This window comes from Gallinula chloropus (genome assembly GCF_964237585.1).
Source record: "Gallinula chloropus genome assembly, chromosome: 11".
NCBI classification, from domain to species: domain Eukaryota; kingdom Metazoa; phylum Chordata; class Aves; order Gruiformes; family Rallidae; genus Gallinula; species Gallinula chloropus.
Window position 1 is genome coordinate 5410596 of NC_140096.1, and position 16582 is coordinate 5427177.

Consider the following 16582-nt stretch of genomic DNA (forward strand, 5'->3'; position numbering starts at 1 on the left):
GACAGATCTAGCAATCTGCAACATGCTTTAGTCTATCACAGAGCTAACTGAACTACACTAGTTCACATTTTCCAGGCCCTGAAGAACCCCAGCTCAACTTCTGCTGCATTAGCCAAGTAAGAAATCTTTCTTAGATGACTGTGTGGATTTATCATGCTTGGATGACCTCAGGAGGCACGTTTTGCTTCCTCCTCCAAAGACATTCAACCTTTAACATCTCTGGATGTTCTTTATTCTAACAGTTGAAAGCACTCCTTCTCCATGCTGCAGCCAGTCTCTCCTTAAGCGCAGACCTCAGCGCGGTGCAGACCCAGTCTGGCAGTTCAATGTGTTCTGAAACACTCTTATTCTTCTGGTAAAACTTCCCACCCTTTGGGATGCAGTTCAAGCCTGCAGCTGGAAAAGCACATACTGTTGTTCCACCTGGCCATAGCTGCTACAGAATGCCCCCGTGGCTGTCTGTGCTCACAGGAAGGACCTGACGCACTTGCCTTGCCCAGCAGTGCAGGGGTGCTGGATGGGACAAGCCAGCCTTCAGCATAGGTGTCCCACCACACCAGGAGGGGTAGTGGCACATCAGGTGACAACAGCAAGCAGGAAGCTGAACTGGGAACTAAAGGGTTACACAACGGGCTTCTCAGCTGCTGTGCAAACACAGCATCATCCTTCCTGTTCTCTGCAGAAAGAATGTATCCACTCTTCATACCGCCCAAAGAGGAAACGTCTGCATTACTCACATCTGGCTGGCAGCATGCAGGAGTTCTACATTCTCAGCCCAGCACAGGGATCACTATTTCATTATCATGCATCTTAGGTCTCATTTTCCCTGATCTCCAGCAGAGAAGGTGCAGAGAAAGCTCCAAGCTGATGCTCACATTCCTTAATGGGGAAACAAATCTAGCCTTTGTTACACAGGAAAAAACAAATAATTACTGCTCTAGTTACTGTTTCTCTTCTCCTCACACCCAGGTGACTGTGGTCCCTGCCAGCAACACCATTTCAAGAGCTGTGTCTCCCCAGAAATGATCATAGGCAGCGTGAGAATCTCAGGGGTCATGCAGAAGAGAGCTGTTCAATTAATTTTCTCAGGAACATTCAGTATAGTAGCAGCAATTTCGTTCTTCCCCTCCTGGGAGGCCAGCTCTACTTATCATTGCATTTATTTCACTACCTTTATTTGCTGGTTCTCATAAGGAATAGCAAGGCAAAACCACCACATGTCATGCTGAAGGTGATCTGGTTTGTCTCAGCTGGTTTCCAGCTCCTTTCTTAGCCGACCCAGTTATTTGTGGAGTCAAAACTTTGCACCTTCAGAAACTCCTTGTCTCCTTGAACTTATACCTTACCTATGTCACACACCTCTATTTTGGTGTTATCATCAATTAGGGAAGAATCTTGCTGTGACATTTAATCTATGATGACCTACAGAGGTTAGATCAAGAGATATGTTGTCAGTCTGCCTCAGGGATGCAAAAACACACCTTCCCAATGTTGAACCTAGGAAATGCTCTCTTCCAAGTCTGAAAACAACCTGAAGCAGCTCGTCAGAAAGACTGACTCCATCGATCTCAGTGTGTTAATGTTACAAGCCTAATGAGGACTATTTAGATGCCAACATTAACAATTGGAGCTGCTGCACACAGGCACCTGGTTACTCGGCCGTTAGAGATACAGGGCAGAACCCTGCCATTCCTGCAGGGCCCAGTGCAAATGAAAAGCACGCAGAGATGGCCAAGAGACACAACAGTGGCTGCTCGACTCTGAGGGGACAGTCTCTAACTGACCTGCTGGTAAAGACATATTTTTAAAAACCTACTGTAAAGAACAGCTCGAGGAAATCATGGCTAAGGACTTCTAAACAAGATAGATATCCAAGACTTCCAGCACCTTGGCACTCACATCCGAAGCCTCTCATGATCTGGAAATTACAGCCATCTCCTGGGTTTGAGCTAAAACACGAGAGCTGGGAACATCTCATTTGGTGGCATTAGAGCTTCCAAAATGTCTCAAATACATTTATATTCCCAGCAAAAGGAGATAACAAAACTGCAGTAACATATCCTATCTTAAATAATTTTAAGTCACAACTAGACCTTTTAAGATCTTTTGCGTGTAAAAGTTTCTATAACACCCAAGAACTTTCTCGTATCTTCACTACTTTTAATTTTGTCTTATAAAATACTTTATATATTTATGGGTTCAAAAGACCTGGCTTTGAAATCTCTCAGATTAGCATGAGTGTTGCAGAATTTGTTTCTCGGGCAAACCAGTTGTGGACTGAGAGGTTCAGAAAGGAAAGTGAACACAACTGGACTTCTCAAGATTTTTGGGCCAGAGAGCAAAGTGTTAAGGTACAAATCACCATCAGGACACCAAACAGAACTGACAGAGCTGTAGGAAATACTTCCCTCCATGAGAGGCCCTGGAGTCCTCGGGTAACCCTGCAGCAGTAATCAAAATGATAGCCCAACTAACTGCTTCATGCAAAAATGCAGAAAGACTCTCAAATACATGGAAAACAAAATTACACAACCTCCTTCCATTTGCCTGAGTGTCACAGAGTCCTGAAAACCCCAAACACAGGAAAGAACCTCAGAGCAATAATTCCCACAACTGTTTTAAGCTTGAACACATAACTTTAAGCACCACTTCATTCCGAAGCCTGTATCACACCAGAATCTCTGCTTCCTTTACAGTCCCTGGCGCGGATCGGAGAAACACAGCACGCAGGCCAAGTACAAACCTGGATTTATGGCTCTGCAACTATAAGGGTCACAGTGGCTTTTAAGCCAGGAAGACAGAGATATGGGGTAAGGGCAGTTTTTCAAGCAAACCTAGCTAGCCATGAGGAGTCCTGAGGCTGCCAGGATTGCAAACATCAAGTCACGCAGAAGAGCTGTGGGTAGAGCAACAAAGTGGGGAGGGCTGAGGAATGAAGAGATCAGGAAAGGTCTCTGGCTCGTTAAAATTTTTTCTGCCTTCCCAGCTTCTCCTGCCTGTTTCGTGTTCAAGAAGCTACAGCTCCCCTCTCTGCCACAGCCCTGCCACAGAAAGGGGGGAATGCTGGCTGCAGGAGGGAGCAGACTCCACTTGATCAGACAGCCGAAATCAACCCCATGCATTCTTGTTCTGCTTTCTAGTCATACCTGATTATCCCCCACTTTGATGCTGCTCAGGGGAACGAAATGCACAGATGTGATTTACTAATTACGGGACAAACTCTGCAGACCTCCTTCTCAAAAAGTTTCTGTGAAGTCAATGGGATTAATCACCACAGCAGGAGCTCAGTCACTTGGGCTCTGAACAGAGGATGGCGCTTGAATGAGAAAGACAGGGAGCTTCCTTTGCATCCCAAACTGCATCCACACCAGCCCTGTCTCCCTGCCTCTTGCTGCCCTGCCACAGGAGACCTTGCAACGCCGTGGGACACCGAACCCAAGGCACGCATCTCCTCCTCTTAGACCTGAAGGTTTGTTTTCATCATCAATGTTAAAGTGCACTTGAGATACTAGGGAGAGAGTTTGGATTGTAGAGCTCCACAGGCAGCCGGTGCTGTTCTGAGCTTTCTGTAACATTCCCAAACAGCAGCACCGATGCCTCCGGCATGCCCAGGATTTACATTAAACCAGCATCATTACCAACACATAGATGTGTTCCCAAACTTACACCGCCCAAGAGCAGGTGAGGCAAACTGTTTGCAGACTGGTTTAAACTTACCACACAGCCCATTCCTTTCCCAGACCGGGGAGGGTGAAGCATGAGAATGCTGTGAATTCCCCAATGTTTATCTTGCTCAACGAGTTTTATTTAACCGCATCGTTAGGTCACCCTCAAATTCCCCTGAACAATGAGGGGAAAAACCCGCAGAAAAGGGTGTGGCTTCACGAGCAGAAAGCAGGGGCTGTGTTTCTTTGAGGAAGGGTTCAAAAAATGCACACATTTACCAACCCAAATGAATCCTGATAAATGCAGGGATGCTGTGCAGGAACCTGGAGTCTCCAAAAATACCTGGTTCCTCCAGGCACTCGCTAGCACAGCCTGGTGCGAGGCAACACACTCTGCAAAGTTGTGTGTCTTTAAAATCCTCACACCATTACCCAGCTGCACCTTTAGTAACACAGAAGGTTTCTTGTCTACATGACAGTTTCTCTTAAAGCCTGTGGGAGAGGGAGGGGAATAGAGGACTCGCTCCCTTCCTTTGCTACACTGTTCTGTAATTTATGGATTAGTCTTGCAATTGTTCTACTGCTTCAGCATTTGCTTGCAAAGGAAACCTCTTCTCTGTGCAGCTATTTAGGTTAAAAAGTAACCTCATTAGATTCCCAATGCTTTGAAGACAAATTTCAGTTGCTTCCCCTACTGGAAACCTTGCCAGCTGAACCTTTCTCCTCCCCCCCTCCCTCCCCCCCACCCCCCCCCATGTTCTTTCAAAGCAGCCAGGATCCATCCAATACAGACAAAAATCACCCTGTCTAGAGGAGCTGGCTGTTGGCGTGATTTCAAATACCTCTGCCTTAAACAGCAAGCAGGCTACATCTCAGATTCAGAGTATATAATATTACGGGTATTTCTGAGGCGGCACAACCATTAAGGATCTGTTTCCCTTTCCTGTGTGCACAGATTGAAGGCCTTTGAATTTTCAAAAACATTTGCAACAAGCTTCTACAATCATTACCCCCCCTAAACCCCTTACTTCCCCTTTTCCTGGCCTCTTTATTATTTATTTAGCCAGATCAAAGGGCCTTTTCATCAGGCTTGTATGCTGCTGAAGTCATTTCAGATCACAAACAATGGTGGACAAACTCTGAAAATAGCTCCCCATAAGACTAGGAAGGTTCTGAGCTGATTCAAACTCCCCAAAGCTCAGACTCCCTTCCCAACTACAGACTGGTTTCTTCTTCATGCTCCCCTGAAAACACAACACAGTGTGAGCAAACACAAATGCACCTAAACCTCACAATTTATATATGTAATAACATACCCATCTTTCACGCTTTTAGCTCCAAAATTACACCAAAATCCCTATAACAACCCCCACCTGCTCTTGAACAGAGATGAGAAGGTGAGGAAACAGGCAAACCCATCTTTTTAGCCCACTTGAATAAAACTTCATCTTCACCCACAGGCTCAAGCCAAATCTAGCTCCTGATGCAAAGGAAACCTGAACAGGCTGAGATTTCAAATGGTGCAAGGAAAATTAGCAAAAGCTAAACAAGCAAGGCACAGAGTGTGCTCCTCTTTCCACTCATGCATGTTTGTCCACTGAAAATCCAAAAAGCTCTAAAGGAAACTCAGGTGATTTTTGTTACTTGCAGCATTCCTGCTTTCGTTCCCTTTTTCTCCTCTCCTACGCAGGATTTAGGTGCAGTTTAAACCTGAAAAAAAAAAATCTTTTCTCTGGGCAGCTGTAATTAAACAACAGCTTAAGTCTTGCAATAAGTAACTGCAAGTTTGTACAGTGAATCACATTATCACTTCGGGTTTTCCTTTCCTAAGACTCTGGAGCCTCAGTATTAAACTTCCCCGTGCCATAAAATCAAGCTGGCTTGTTGTGGTTATTTTTTTTTTTTTCTTTTTTAAATAAAAGAGTCAGGCTTCCTTAGGTAAGGCAAGCTACTGAAAGAGGTTACAGATCTTCCAGTAACAGCCTGTAACTGAACACAGTCTGACATATCACATTGTAAAGATGGAATTGTTGCTGAAGAAAATCCTGCCCCAGGAGTAAAGGGCAACGGACTGAGTTTTATACTGTCTTTCCCTAGGTGTCTGCCACGGAGTTCGTTTTAAGATCTTGCTTACCTGACTGACCCATACTCAGGGGGATGCTGATACCTCATCATAGGCCCATCAGATCTTCCCTGCTGGCTCATGCGATGATCGCTATAGAAATGTCCCGAGTCCTGAGGTTTGCAGTTCATAGACGGGGTGGACACGTTTTTATACGGATACTCTGGAGGAGGACCCCGCTGCTCCATTCCTTTCATGTTGGGCTGGGAAGGGGGCTGCACGGAGTTCTTGTAGAACTCATTGGAGCCAGAATTTTTATAAGGGTCGCTGGACTGCTGAGGAGAAAGCGGAGAGAGGGGGGAAAGCGGTGCACTTGTGACAGGTGCGTGGGCCTTGACACCACTGGTGGCCAAGGACAACTGCATCAGCCTCTCGCTCAAGGAGCGGACGTGCCCCTGCTTGAGGTCCTTCAGTCCTTCATCCTGGTGGACCTTCCCCGGGCTCACCCGCTGGACCGTGGGCCGTCCTTCAGTCCTCATCTTTTGGTTGGTGACCCCCGTTACATAAAAGGCTGCCCCGACGCTGGCATGCGGCTGGCCCCTGAAATACTGCGACTGGACTTTGGCTTCCTCGTAGGTCGGGAGATCCTCACTGTTCTGAAGTCGCGGGGAGAGCTGCTTCTCCATGATGCTGTTGTCCACCTGTATCTCCTGGCCCTGGGGCTCCTGACGGGCAGCATGAGTCACAAGCTGGTGGTCCTGGGAGCTCAACCCTTCGTTCTGAGATGCTGGACTCCCAGTGCTGTTGAAAGGGGGGGCATTTCCTGTGGCTTGCTGGTGTAAGGCAAGAAGGTTTCGGTTGTCATTTGGGTTTCCGTATCTGAGCTGCTCCTGCAGCAGGCGCTGTAAAACTGTCGTAGCTGCTTGCTCTTCTGAATTCCTCATCTCAAACTGTGGTGCCTTTTGGGTGGAATGTAAAAGCTGCCCTTGACCTAAGGAAAGGAGACACGGTTATTAGCGCCTGAGTGGATCAAGCAAGAGACATTTAAGAGCAATGGCTTGAAATACAGAAAAAAAGCAGGTTAGATTACCAAAGGTTCCCATAACAATGGGGGTCATTAAGGCCCTTGACCTAAGGAGGACTTGCATGCCAGGGGGCAAAGCCTGGAAAGGTGATGAAAGGTGACTTGCAAGTTTATAGGAATATCAATCGCCTGCAAGCTGTAGGGATGCATGCCAAATACCTCAGACAGCAAGGCTGCTTTCAGGGAGAAAGGAGAGCTGTAATTCACAGGATGATGGTAAAAATGCCTAAAACCTGTTTGCTTTACACCTAAAGCCACCAACAGTGAAATACACTTCCCATATTTTCAGGCAGGATTAAAGGGTGAAATCAGCATTTGTCAGTTTTGGAGGGGGGGGGAAGAGTAGATAGTATATGGTTCAAAGGAAATAAAGAAATCTTAGTTTAGATCATTTAAAGCAATTAATGAATACCACATTATCCAGCAGGTTTTCAGAGTTATGAAATACCGAGCGAGATCAGCACCTAGCCTCCCTGCTGCAGAAAACACTATATATTGGTGCAAGTGAGGACTCTCTAACTTCCTGATATACAAAGGCAACCAAATCCTGACACATCTAAATACTGTCAGCTGAATGCATGCAAATGTAAGAGGAGGAAAAAGAGTTGTCTGAGCTAAGGAACAGAAAAAGACCTCTGAGTGCCAGGAAAAAACACTGTGTACCAAAGAGAGAAACACAAAAGGCCAATGTCAAGCACATCCTAAGTACAGATTAAGTCGGTAACAGTGATTACACTTCACTCGGGTCTCTCAGTGGAGTCAGGAATTTGTCATGGAAACTCAAGTCCATTGGCCTTGCATGAGTGGAAATATCCAATGATACCTTTGAGACATTTAGCTAAAAGCGGAGCAACTCTGGAGCTAGAACAGTTCAGAATAGAGCATGCTTTACTTGCTGGCTAAACTGTGGCTCTGCCCTGAGAGCAGAACACATACTGGTACTCCAGCATTTTATCTCAACACCTTTTTTCTGTTTAACACTGGCCCTTAGCAAAATGTAACTTGCTCCCAACAGCTTGTTCTGTGGCAGAGCAGGAACAGACTGCAGGAGTGAAGAGATCTGATGGATCTGCTTTGTTCTGTGTCTCCACAACCACCCATTTCCTCCCTCAGGCCAGCCTACGAGGGAAGTCTGCCCCTGTAACACAAGGCCTAACCAGCATCAGACAGACAGAGCCCTTCTGCCCACATTAATGAAGAGAAAGTTCAACTCCACCTCATTCCAGCCTGCCTGACTCTCCTGGGTTCGGCTAGGAATTCGGGCCCTGCTAACTGGCCCGGAACATGATTCCTTTGAAATCCTGTTTGAAGTGGCACATACCTATTTCCTTCACTTTGACTTCCTGGGTAAGGAGGAGCAGATCTGCCACATGGGGGGACACACAGCCTTCCTCTCGCAAGTCCAAAATCTCCACTCAGAGATGGCTTCAGTCTCCTCTTCAGTAGGCCAGATCACTTGATACTCTCCTCGCTTCCAAAATAATTCTGAGGAAAGCATTGAAAACAGCATTTTAATCAGCAGATGAGACCCTAGAAATAATAAACCTTGGCCCATATTTCCGATTTTTCTTTTGTAGCTTTTTTTTTCCACCCAGAGCCCAGTAATTTTGATCCCTTTAGGATGAATGAACCCCCCTGTCCCTAGCAATCTATTCCAGCTGCTGCTTTAATCATGACAATTTCTGCTCCAAGATTAAATGTTGCCAAGTAACGCTCCGTCCCATCTGTGCCTCCAAGTGAAACAGTGATTAAAACCTGCTAATTCTTTAACTCCATTGTTTTATTTTTTGCTGAGAATGAAAGCTGTGGCGCAGATGACGATACCCTCTGCTTATGGCTCCTCTACCAGTAGTGCTGTACACTTCAGTCAGTGTCAGTAGCAATCCTTTGCTGAAAGGTGATATCATTAAATGCTTTTTAAACTTCAATGAATTATGCCTCAGAAACAACCATGAGAATGATCGGTACAGGAATATTAGCTTTATTTTACAGACTGGGAAAGTGAGGGGAAGAAAAGGACACTCACAAACCATATGCCAGAAATATACTGCAGAGCACAGCTCTAATTCCCAAAACATGCTTTAACTACGTTACTTTTTCCTTTCTGAATATAAAGCACTAAAAAAAAAAAACCCAACTTTAACCACTGAGGAGAACATTAAAAAAATAGCATATTTAGGCATGTTACTCAAGAAGCAGTTAGATCTACTACTGAAGGTGTCCTAAGGAAAAAGGTGAACAACCCAAAAGGAGAGGAGCATGCTTGTGCACTCAGTGTGCTTATACTTTTAGGGCAGGCAATTAAAACAGAACCAGTGAAAGTAAAAATATTCATTGAGATGTATAATTTAACTTAATTTCCTGGAATGTTGCAAAAAATAAAGCAAACAGATGTAGCAAAGGAATGCAGACGTGGATACTTCTGTCTCTGTCTTATTATGGCACACATCCACACCCAACAAAAATTATCTCAGATCTGCTAGTTAAATACTTGAGGTGTCAACAGCAATTTCAGGGCACATGAACAATACCTAACTGGGGAACAAGGCTGTGTTGTCTGGTGTGGTACTTCAAGATGGTGGTTGAAAAAAAAACCCCATCTAATGTCAAATTCTTAACTGGTGACTTAGCTCAAGAGGGATATATTGAAAACAGCTGCCAGCAAATATGCAGTAAAGAACCTTTAAACCAGGCATTAAGGGAACAGATAACTAGAGCAATTTCTAGCCTCTTTTCCTGGCGTTGCACAACAGAAGGGAAGGATTTCGTGTCCCACTCACACCAGTATCATCACTGGCTCTTTTTTTTCCTCTTTTTCTTTTTTAACAAAGTTCCCCTAAGCAACACTTTTTATTGGAGCATAAAAAGGCTTTTATTATGCAATATGATGCTGCCTTTCCACCCAAAGATTTCTTTTGTCTCAAATGGAAAAATCTAAGGGGCGGTATGTGTGTTTATTTTTTTAATACAAAGATACAACCCAGCTTGAGATTTTGCCTCTCTGCCTTAAAGATTTTCTCAACAGACAAGTTCAATCTGTGCATATTTAACTCCTTCAGACATTGAAGAAAGTAACTCTGTATGCAACCATTTCACACACAGAGTTTCACTTCACAGCAACACAAGCTTATTCTGTTGATTGGATGAAGGGTACTGAAAGCATTCTCTGGGACTGAATACTACTCATTTTAGCACTGGTGAAAACTAGGAATCATAGAATCCTAGAATGTATTGGGTTGGAAGGGACCTTTAAAGGTCATCAGCCTGGAAATCCAAAGCAAAAGGTGGCCTGAGATAAAATACGAAGATATTCTGGCCAAAAAATCCACTTTCTTTAAACACCAACTGTTAGAATTGAGCCTGTTTTTTCCAGTTCTGTCCCATTAGTTTTAATTAACAAAGACAATCTTGTGCAACTAACTTGGGTGGCAGCATTCCTGGAATCTGCTTTCTGAGCAAGCTGGAAACTCATGGCAGAACCAGTGAGTTAACTTTTTTATGCAATTGAACAAAAAAATTAACAGTACAATTGGTACTGAAGCCCATGTGTTACTTATTTGGACACCGAATTCTATTTGTGTTTGGCTCTTCCAGCAATTTCAATTTTCAGCGTGCCAAAGACAGAAATTAGTGAGGTGCACTGGAAAAGCTGTTGTGATAGAGCTGGAAGGAAATTAGAATAGGTTCTTTAGACATTTTAAAGAGATTAATCTGGGGGTTTTGCCTAAATGTATTACGATGGATAGGGCTGATTTCAGACTACCAACAGCTCTCCAAAACTTACGGATTGGATGGTGCACTCTTTATAACCACAAAGCCTAGAAGTGCTTTGCTTTTCAAGTGGAAAATTCAGCTGTAGACCAATTCTCTTCCAAGGAGCCACTGTGAAGCAGATTTCCCAGCCTGAACCGATTTCAAAGTTGGTTCCCAAGCATCGTAATTCCATCATCTTACTACCTTACTCTAACCTCTATCCTGGAATTTTTCAGGGTGACTTTATACCTATGTGTTCTTGAGGTCTGGAACCGGTAGAACTAACACAAGAATTGCAACCACGCTGAGATCAAGACTGGGCATCAAAGGGTAGGTAGCATAGGTGCTATTTAAGGAAAAAAAGACCTATGTTTGCAGGGCATTGTGTAAAAACTCAGCAGCTGAGGCTTCTGTCTTAAACATCATGTAATTATTCACAGGAGCCTTGCCAGTCCCTCGTGAGGAAGAGCAACTAATGAAGAATTTAAAATTATAATAGTGCCAGGCTGTAAGGAACCAAAGCAGCACATTTCTGTGCAGCATGCAAATATTTTTCAGCATTATAAAAATAAACAAGCTTAGACAAGTGAGCTACTCACCACTGTTTGATGAGTGGCTATAATGCTATATAGCTCAATTAACCCGCATAGAGCAATAACAACCTCACAAGCGAAGAGAAGCATCTTTCTTTAGCTTGTGAAACTAAGAGGAATGCAAGAGTCCCTGTGAGGACAGCCTGTGCATACTTGCCCAGAATTACTGCTTAGCCAAGAAGCTAATTAGCTTACGCATCAGGTGGGATGGGAACAGGTTCACCACCCCAACAGGGCTGGAGTACAGTTAATCACTTTCAGTTTTACTACTAAATTTCGTCTCACATACACAAAATGATCCAGTCACAGTGACAGACTTAAAACTCCAGCAGTAAATTTTGGAAAATAATTCTGTGTGGTTCTTAAGACATGCCTGTGATACTGCTTATCCTGGCTGGCAACAAGTGATGGGGTGCCATCGGGTAGATGGGAGTCTCAGGTTGTTCTTTTAGGCGCAGAGTTAGCTCCAGACATACCTGCACACTGTACTAGAGGAGGGGAACACAGAACAGATAGCGTAGAAAGGATGAGCTTTGAAGTCCCCGGGCCATTGCAGAGACCAGCTCACACGCTGAGACACCCACTGTTTAGTAGAATTATATGCCTTTGCTGCAAGGCCTACACAAAACCCAGCAGGATGATCACCAGATTCACTTAACACGAGCATAAGACCACTGGGAACATGGCTATTCCATACACACCCTCGAGATGAAGTGGCTGGGAGCATCACACTCACAAGGGTGAGGTCCCAAATTATCTCATCAATAGTGCAGGCTACCACTGAATTCTCTTCACTTCGTTTCAGCCCTAGTCAAGGATGAGGAAAAGAAAGAATACACAGTGGGCTAGTCCTTGAGAATCAAGGTTCACAACGTCTGGCGCCAACACCCAGACCTGCAAGGCAGCACACAACAAATCACAGAGTTGAGATAGTATTTTAGCACCTGCTCCTAACCAAAAGTGGGTTTCAGACTCCAACCATAAACATTTCCCCAGGTTTCATACAGCCATCCAGTCCCTGCTTGCCTAGATCTGCTGACTGTGGCTCAGGTGATCTTGGAGGGTGGCACAGAGCAGGTGCATGGAGCAGCGCCAACATTACTCATCTTCATACCAGAAGGACAGAGTCACCGGGCAAACAAGAAAAACTTCCTTCTTTTAACTAAAAACAAGAACAATGTCACCCGGAGGGGTGCAAATAATATGCATACCCAGTATATTAGATCATCAGACAATTATAGCAAGAGGCCACAAGAACATGCAACGATTGACCATGGTTCTAACAACAGTCTGGTCCAAACTGAGTCCACCTTCAGCCATGACCAGACTGCCTCACCAAAAGCCACTAACCATTCTCCTCAAATGCTCACAGCCTTGGGATTCAGGCACAGAACAGCACCAGAAAGCCTGGCAGCCCCAAAGAAAAAGCAGCAAGTTGCTCTGTTCGGCTTGAGATAAATCCATCGAGACATCAACATAGGAAGACCCCCTCTAAACAACATCTCTAAGGAAAAAAAAAACTGTAAAGACCTCACTTGACCTTTGAATTACTGCTTCCTCGCTATAAAGCATTGATTTCATCACAGGGAAGTACCTATAATGTTAACCAACATAATTTAGGCTTTATATTACAAAGGGGGGAAAAAAAAAGAAGAATAAACACAGAGCCTGGTATAAATAGGTATGCTTCATGGCTTTGAAGCACTTTGATAAGAACGCTATGGAATTTCAAGCTCCTCCACAAAATTCCAAAAGCCAGAGGGGGAGGAAGATTTATTCTGAATATACTGGTGCAATGGCAAAACCAGTCTAGGTAGTTTTGTCCAGCTGTTTTTATTGGGAATTCTTCTACAGGAATCCATCACACTAATCAGTTATTTGAACTGTTACGCAGCACGACGCAGTGCTACCCACACGTCTGCAGACAGCCCTTTAATGGCACGTACTGCAATTTCTGCCTATTTAATGAAACACTAATTCCAGGCAATGGGAGCTCTGCTACTAACTCCACAAAGGCCAAGATCTCACCTTTTAGATATCTTCTTGATAAAACCAGATCAAGCTTACACAGGTTTAGTCACATCAGGTCTCATTTTGGAGGACTGCCTCCCAGCATATACCAAGCAAAATTCATCTGCTCCCAACCTCACAGATCTCCTGTAATTATCCTTGTAGAATCGGGGAGCTGTCGTAAACCCAAGCCACAATTTGAATTCAACATCAAGTTTTGTTTTGTCTTTTAAGAACGCTCCACTTCTTGCTGCTGCTAGCACTCAGGCAGCGCCCTGCGTCTGTCGTCAGCAGCCCCAGTCCCACAACTATCCCAAGTATGCCTCAGCACCATTTTCATTGCATTGTGTGGTTTCTCCATTCCTTCACTGATTTAGTCCAGGCCTCTCCTCAGGGCTCTGAGATAATGAAAACCATGTGAGAGCAAAATGTAATCTTCAAACACGCAAACCAGTTTCATGTGCATTATCAGAAGGGAGCAAAACGTTGACAGTGCATCATTTGTCCCTAACGATAGGATCAGGCTGGTTTAATTGCTGGTGAGATAAAAAAAGATTAGGATCACCATCTACACTAAAAATAAAGTCAAAATTCAAACCTAAAAGCTGAAGTCCTGAAAACAAAGGAAACACCCTCCCCAAAAAGATATATCCACTTTATGCTACCTTAAGGTAGTTTTTTTCTCTTATGTCAGTTGTTGTGTGCAGAAAATTTGTTTCCTAAACTGACACAAACAAAGACTGCAGGTGGAGAAGGGTGTAGAGAAGAAAACAACCATTATGGCCTAACTTAAGCATGGAATTTTCTGGCTTTTTCTAGCATTACCACAATTTAAACTATTTTAAGCCCCCATATGGAGTGGCTCTTCTTATTTCACAAGGCAGTTTTACAGAATTTAATGGGACTAGTCAGAAAACACAAAAAACAAGCAGACATGGGTGCTCCTTTTTTCCAGAGGGCTTTTTTTCCCCCTTTATAAAAAGAAACAGTTAAAATACAGTTAACATCAGTTGTCAGTGGGCCTAACAGCTGGTAATGCTCGATCTGAGACACTGGCACTCAAGGAAGGGAACAAACCTAAGGCAGCACTGGGATGGTAGCACAAAGCCAGTCCATCTTCAGATCTCAAGGAGTAACACAGGTTACAAAGATGTATCTGCCCTTTTTTTAAAAAAAAAAAAAAACAAAACACAACAACCCAACAGAAGATCCAGACCAACAAATTTTTAGAAAACAAGGATGTTATAAAAGAACACCACCAAAACCACTTTTATCATAACCACCTGGGTTTTTCATGTGCACCTTGTAAAAACCTTTAATTACTTGTAAGATGATTAATGAAGCCTCACCACCACACTGGGAGGAAGATCTTACTATATTCATTTCAGTGCAGTGTTGATTGGCTAAGTCTTGGCCTACATGTATGTTTTTGTTGCCACAACTATGTCACTCAGGGAATTGATTTCTTTCAATCTTAACTATTCCAGCAACCACTCTAAAGCAGATGCAGTCAGGCTAGGAAATAATTGCTTTTAGGTATATTACTTAGGAAACCTTGTGTAAATCATACCAGCAAAACTTCTTCCTTGCCAAGGGGAACTTCATCACTACTAGAAAGATCTTCCACAGTAACTGAAGCAGCAAATATTTTAAACATAAACCCTGCTGAAATGGTTTGGATCAAGGATGTAGGCATCCCAGAACTTGCACAAGCAGAAGACAGGGGAACCTTCTGAGTATTTCTACACCTGAGAAGATACTTCTGCAATGTATCCCAAGCAGCTGCAGAAACAAAGAGGTTAGAGTTCCACAGTGTTCTCCTAATGAAAGGAATTTTCCTGTTTGTGTTCCGATGGGGTGCAGTCAGCAACTAATAACACACCCAGCTCTTCCACCACTCCAGCAGCGAGATGTGCTGCGTTTTATCATCACTGAATGCACAGAAAATATAGGGAACACACTGCTCCTCAAGCACAAATCTGAAATAACTACCCTCGCCCCAGCTCTCATTGGGAGCGGTGCTCACAGCAGGAAACACATTTGAGCTCTCTCCACTGCCTGAGAACAGGGAAGGGATGTGGCTGCTAGTGCCTCACCAGGGCTGGAAAACCTGCCATCCCGTGTCTCAGGGCAGCGCTCAGCTGAAGGGTTCCCAGAGAGCTGCCTGCCTCCCACAAGCACCATCTCGGGCCCTGATCTCTGTTTCAGCCTTTTGAGATTGCTCCACAAAAACATCCCTTCAAAATGCCACCCGAGCTGTTTGGGATGGGGCCAGTGGCCTCCCATACAAGTTTTCCCTTCCCTACTTGGCCAAATGAGAAATGCAGGGGTCTCTGTGCAGGTGGTAAGTCTACTCTTCCCTCCACGGGTGCTAGGATTGTTTATTCCTTTTTCTTTCTCTCCACAAGCCATCCCAACTCAGCAACAGCAAAGGCTGGCTTGTTTCATGTAACAGTGGGGGACTCTTTCCTGCTAGCTCTTCACATTTCCCCAGTCTCACCCCAAGAAAGGCTGGAACAGACTACATAATTGCTCTCAGTCTCCAACTTTTGTCATTCTCCAGCATAAAGTGTTTCCAAATTGTTTTTACCCAATACCAGCATTCAGCTGTGATGATTTCAGCAAACGACAGATTACCAATTCCTTGTGCACCTCCACAGGCTATCTTACACTGCTTTTATGTTCTGTGTCTCCAGAAATAGGCAGGAGGTTTCAGCTTTGTTTCTTCTCAAGCAGACAATGGGAACACTAGGAAGATAAGTTTTCCCACCCTGTTTTTCCCAAGCCCCACAATGAGATGGGCTAGCCCTAGTATGAAGCAATAAAATTTGTTTCAGCTGGACACAGAACCACCCAAATTGGAACAGCAGGAAAATCCCACCAAACTCTGAACTGAACAAAGTCACTGAAATGTGGAATTACTTTCCTTGAGGTTCACAGTAAATAACCCTAAGAGATTAAGTAATGCTTTTAAAAAACAAATTGTGTAAAGACACAAGGCATTTGAAAGCAAACAAACATGACTTCGATACAACTCTCAAACGAGGTCTTACAAATGCTAATTAATTCATTAAACAAAAACTTAAACTGGCTTAATTCATAGACATTCATACAAGAGAACTGCTCAACAGCATCCTGGCCTACAATTGGACACTGTAAGTGCTTTGGTCATACAAATTATAGCAAGGCATGTAAAAACTGATTTTATCAGATCAGTGAACTTTTTAATGGTTAAACAAAGTTTTGGTTCTATTGTCTAACCAACAGCTACAAGCTTACATAGTCCAACACTAGTTACTAAGGAAAATGACCAAAAGCCTCTCCAAACTCCTAAAGATTTTCAAATATTTAGTGTTTAAAAAACCAAAAGGTTATTTTAAGCTTAGACACAGCCAAATAAGACAACAGTCATTCT

General features: G+C 43.9%; 1 protein-coding gene across 1 annotated transcript in view; it reads right to left on the minus strand.

Moving 5' to 3' along the window:
* AMOT (angiomotin) overlaps window positions 1-16582 on the minus strand; it is a 45815-nt gene that overhangs the window by 23327 nt on the left and 5906 nt on the right. The window contains exon 2 of the mRNA XM_084269061.1: window positions 5800-6718. Coding sequence (XP_084125187.1) covers window positions 5800-6671 — 872 coding nt within the window. The 5' untranslated portion in view covers window positions 6672-6718. The remainder of the gene's footprint in view (window positions 1-5799; window positions 6719-16582) is intronic.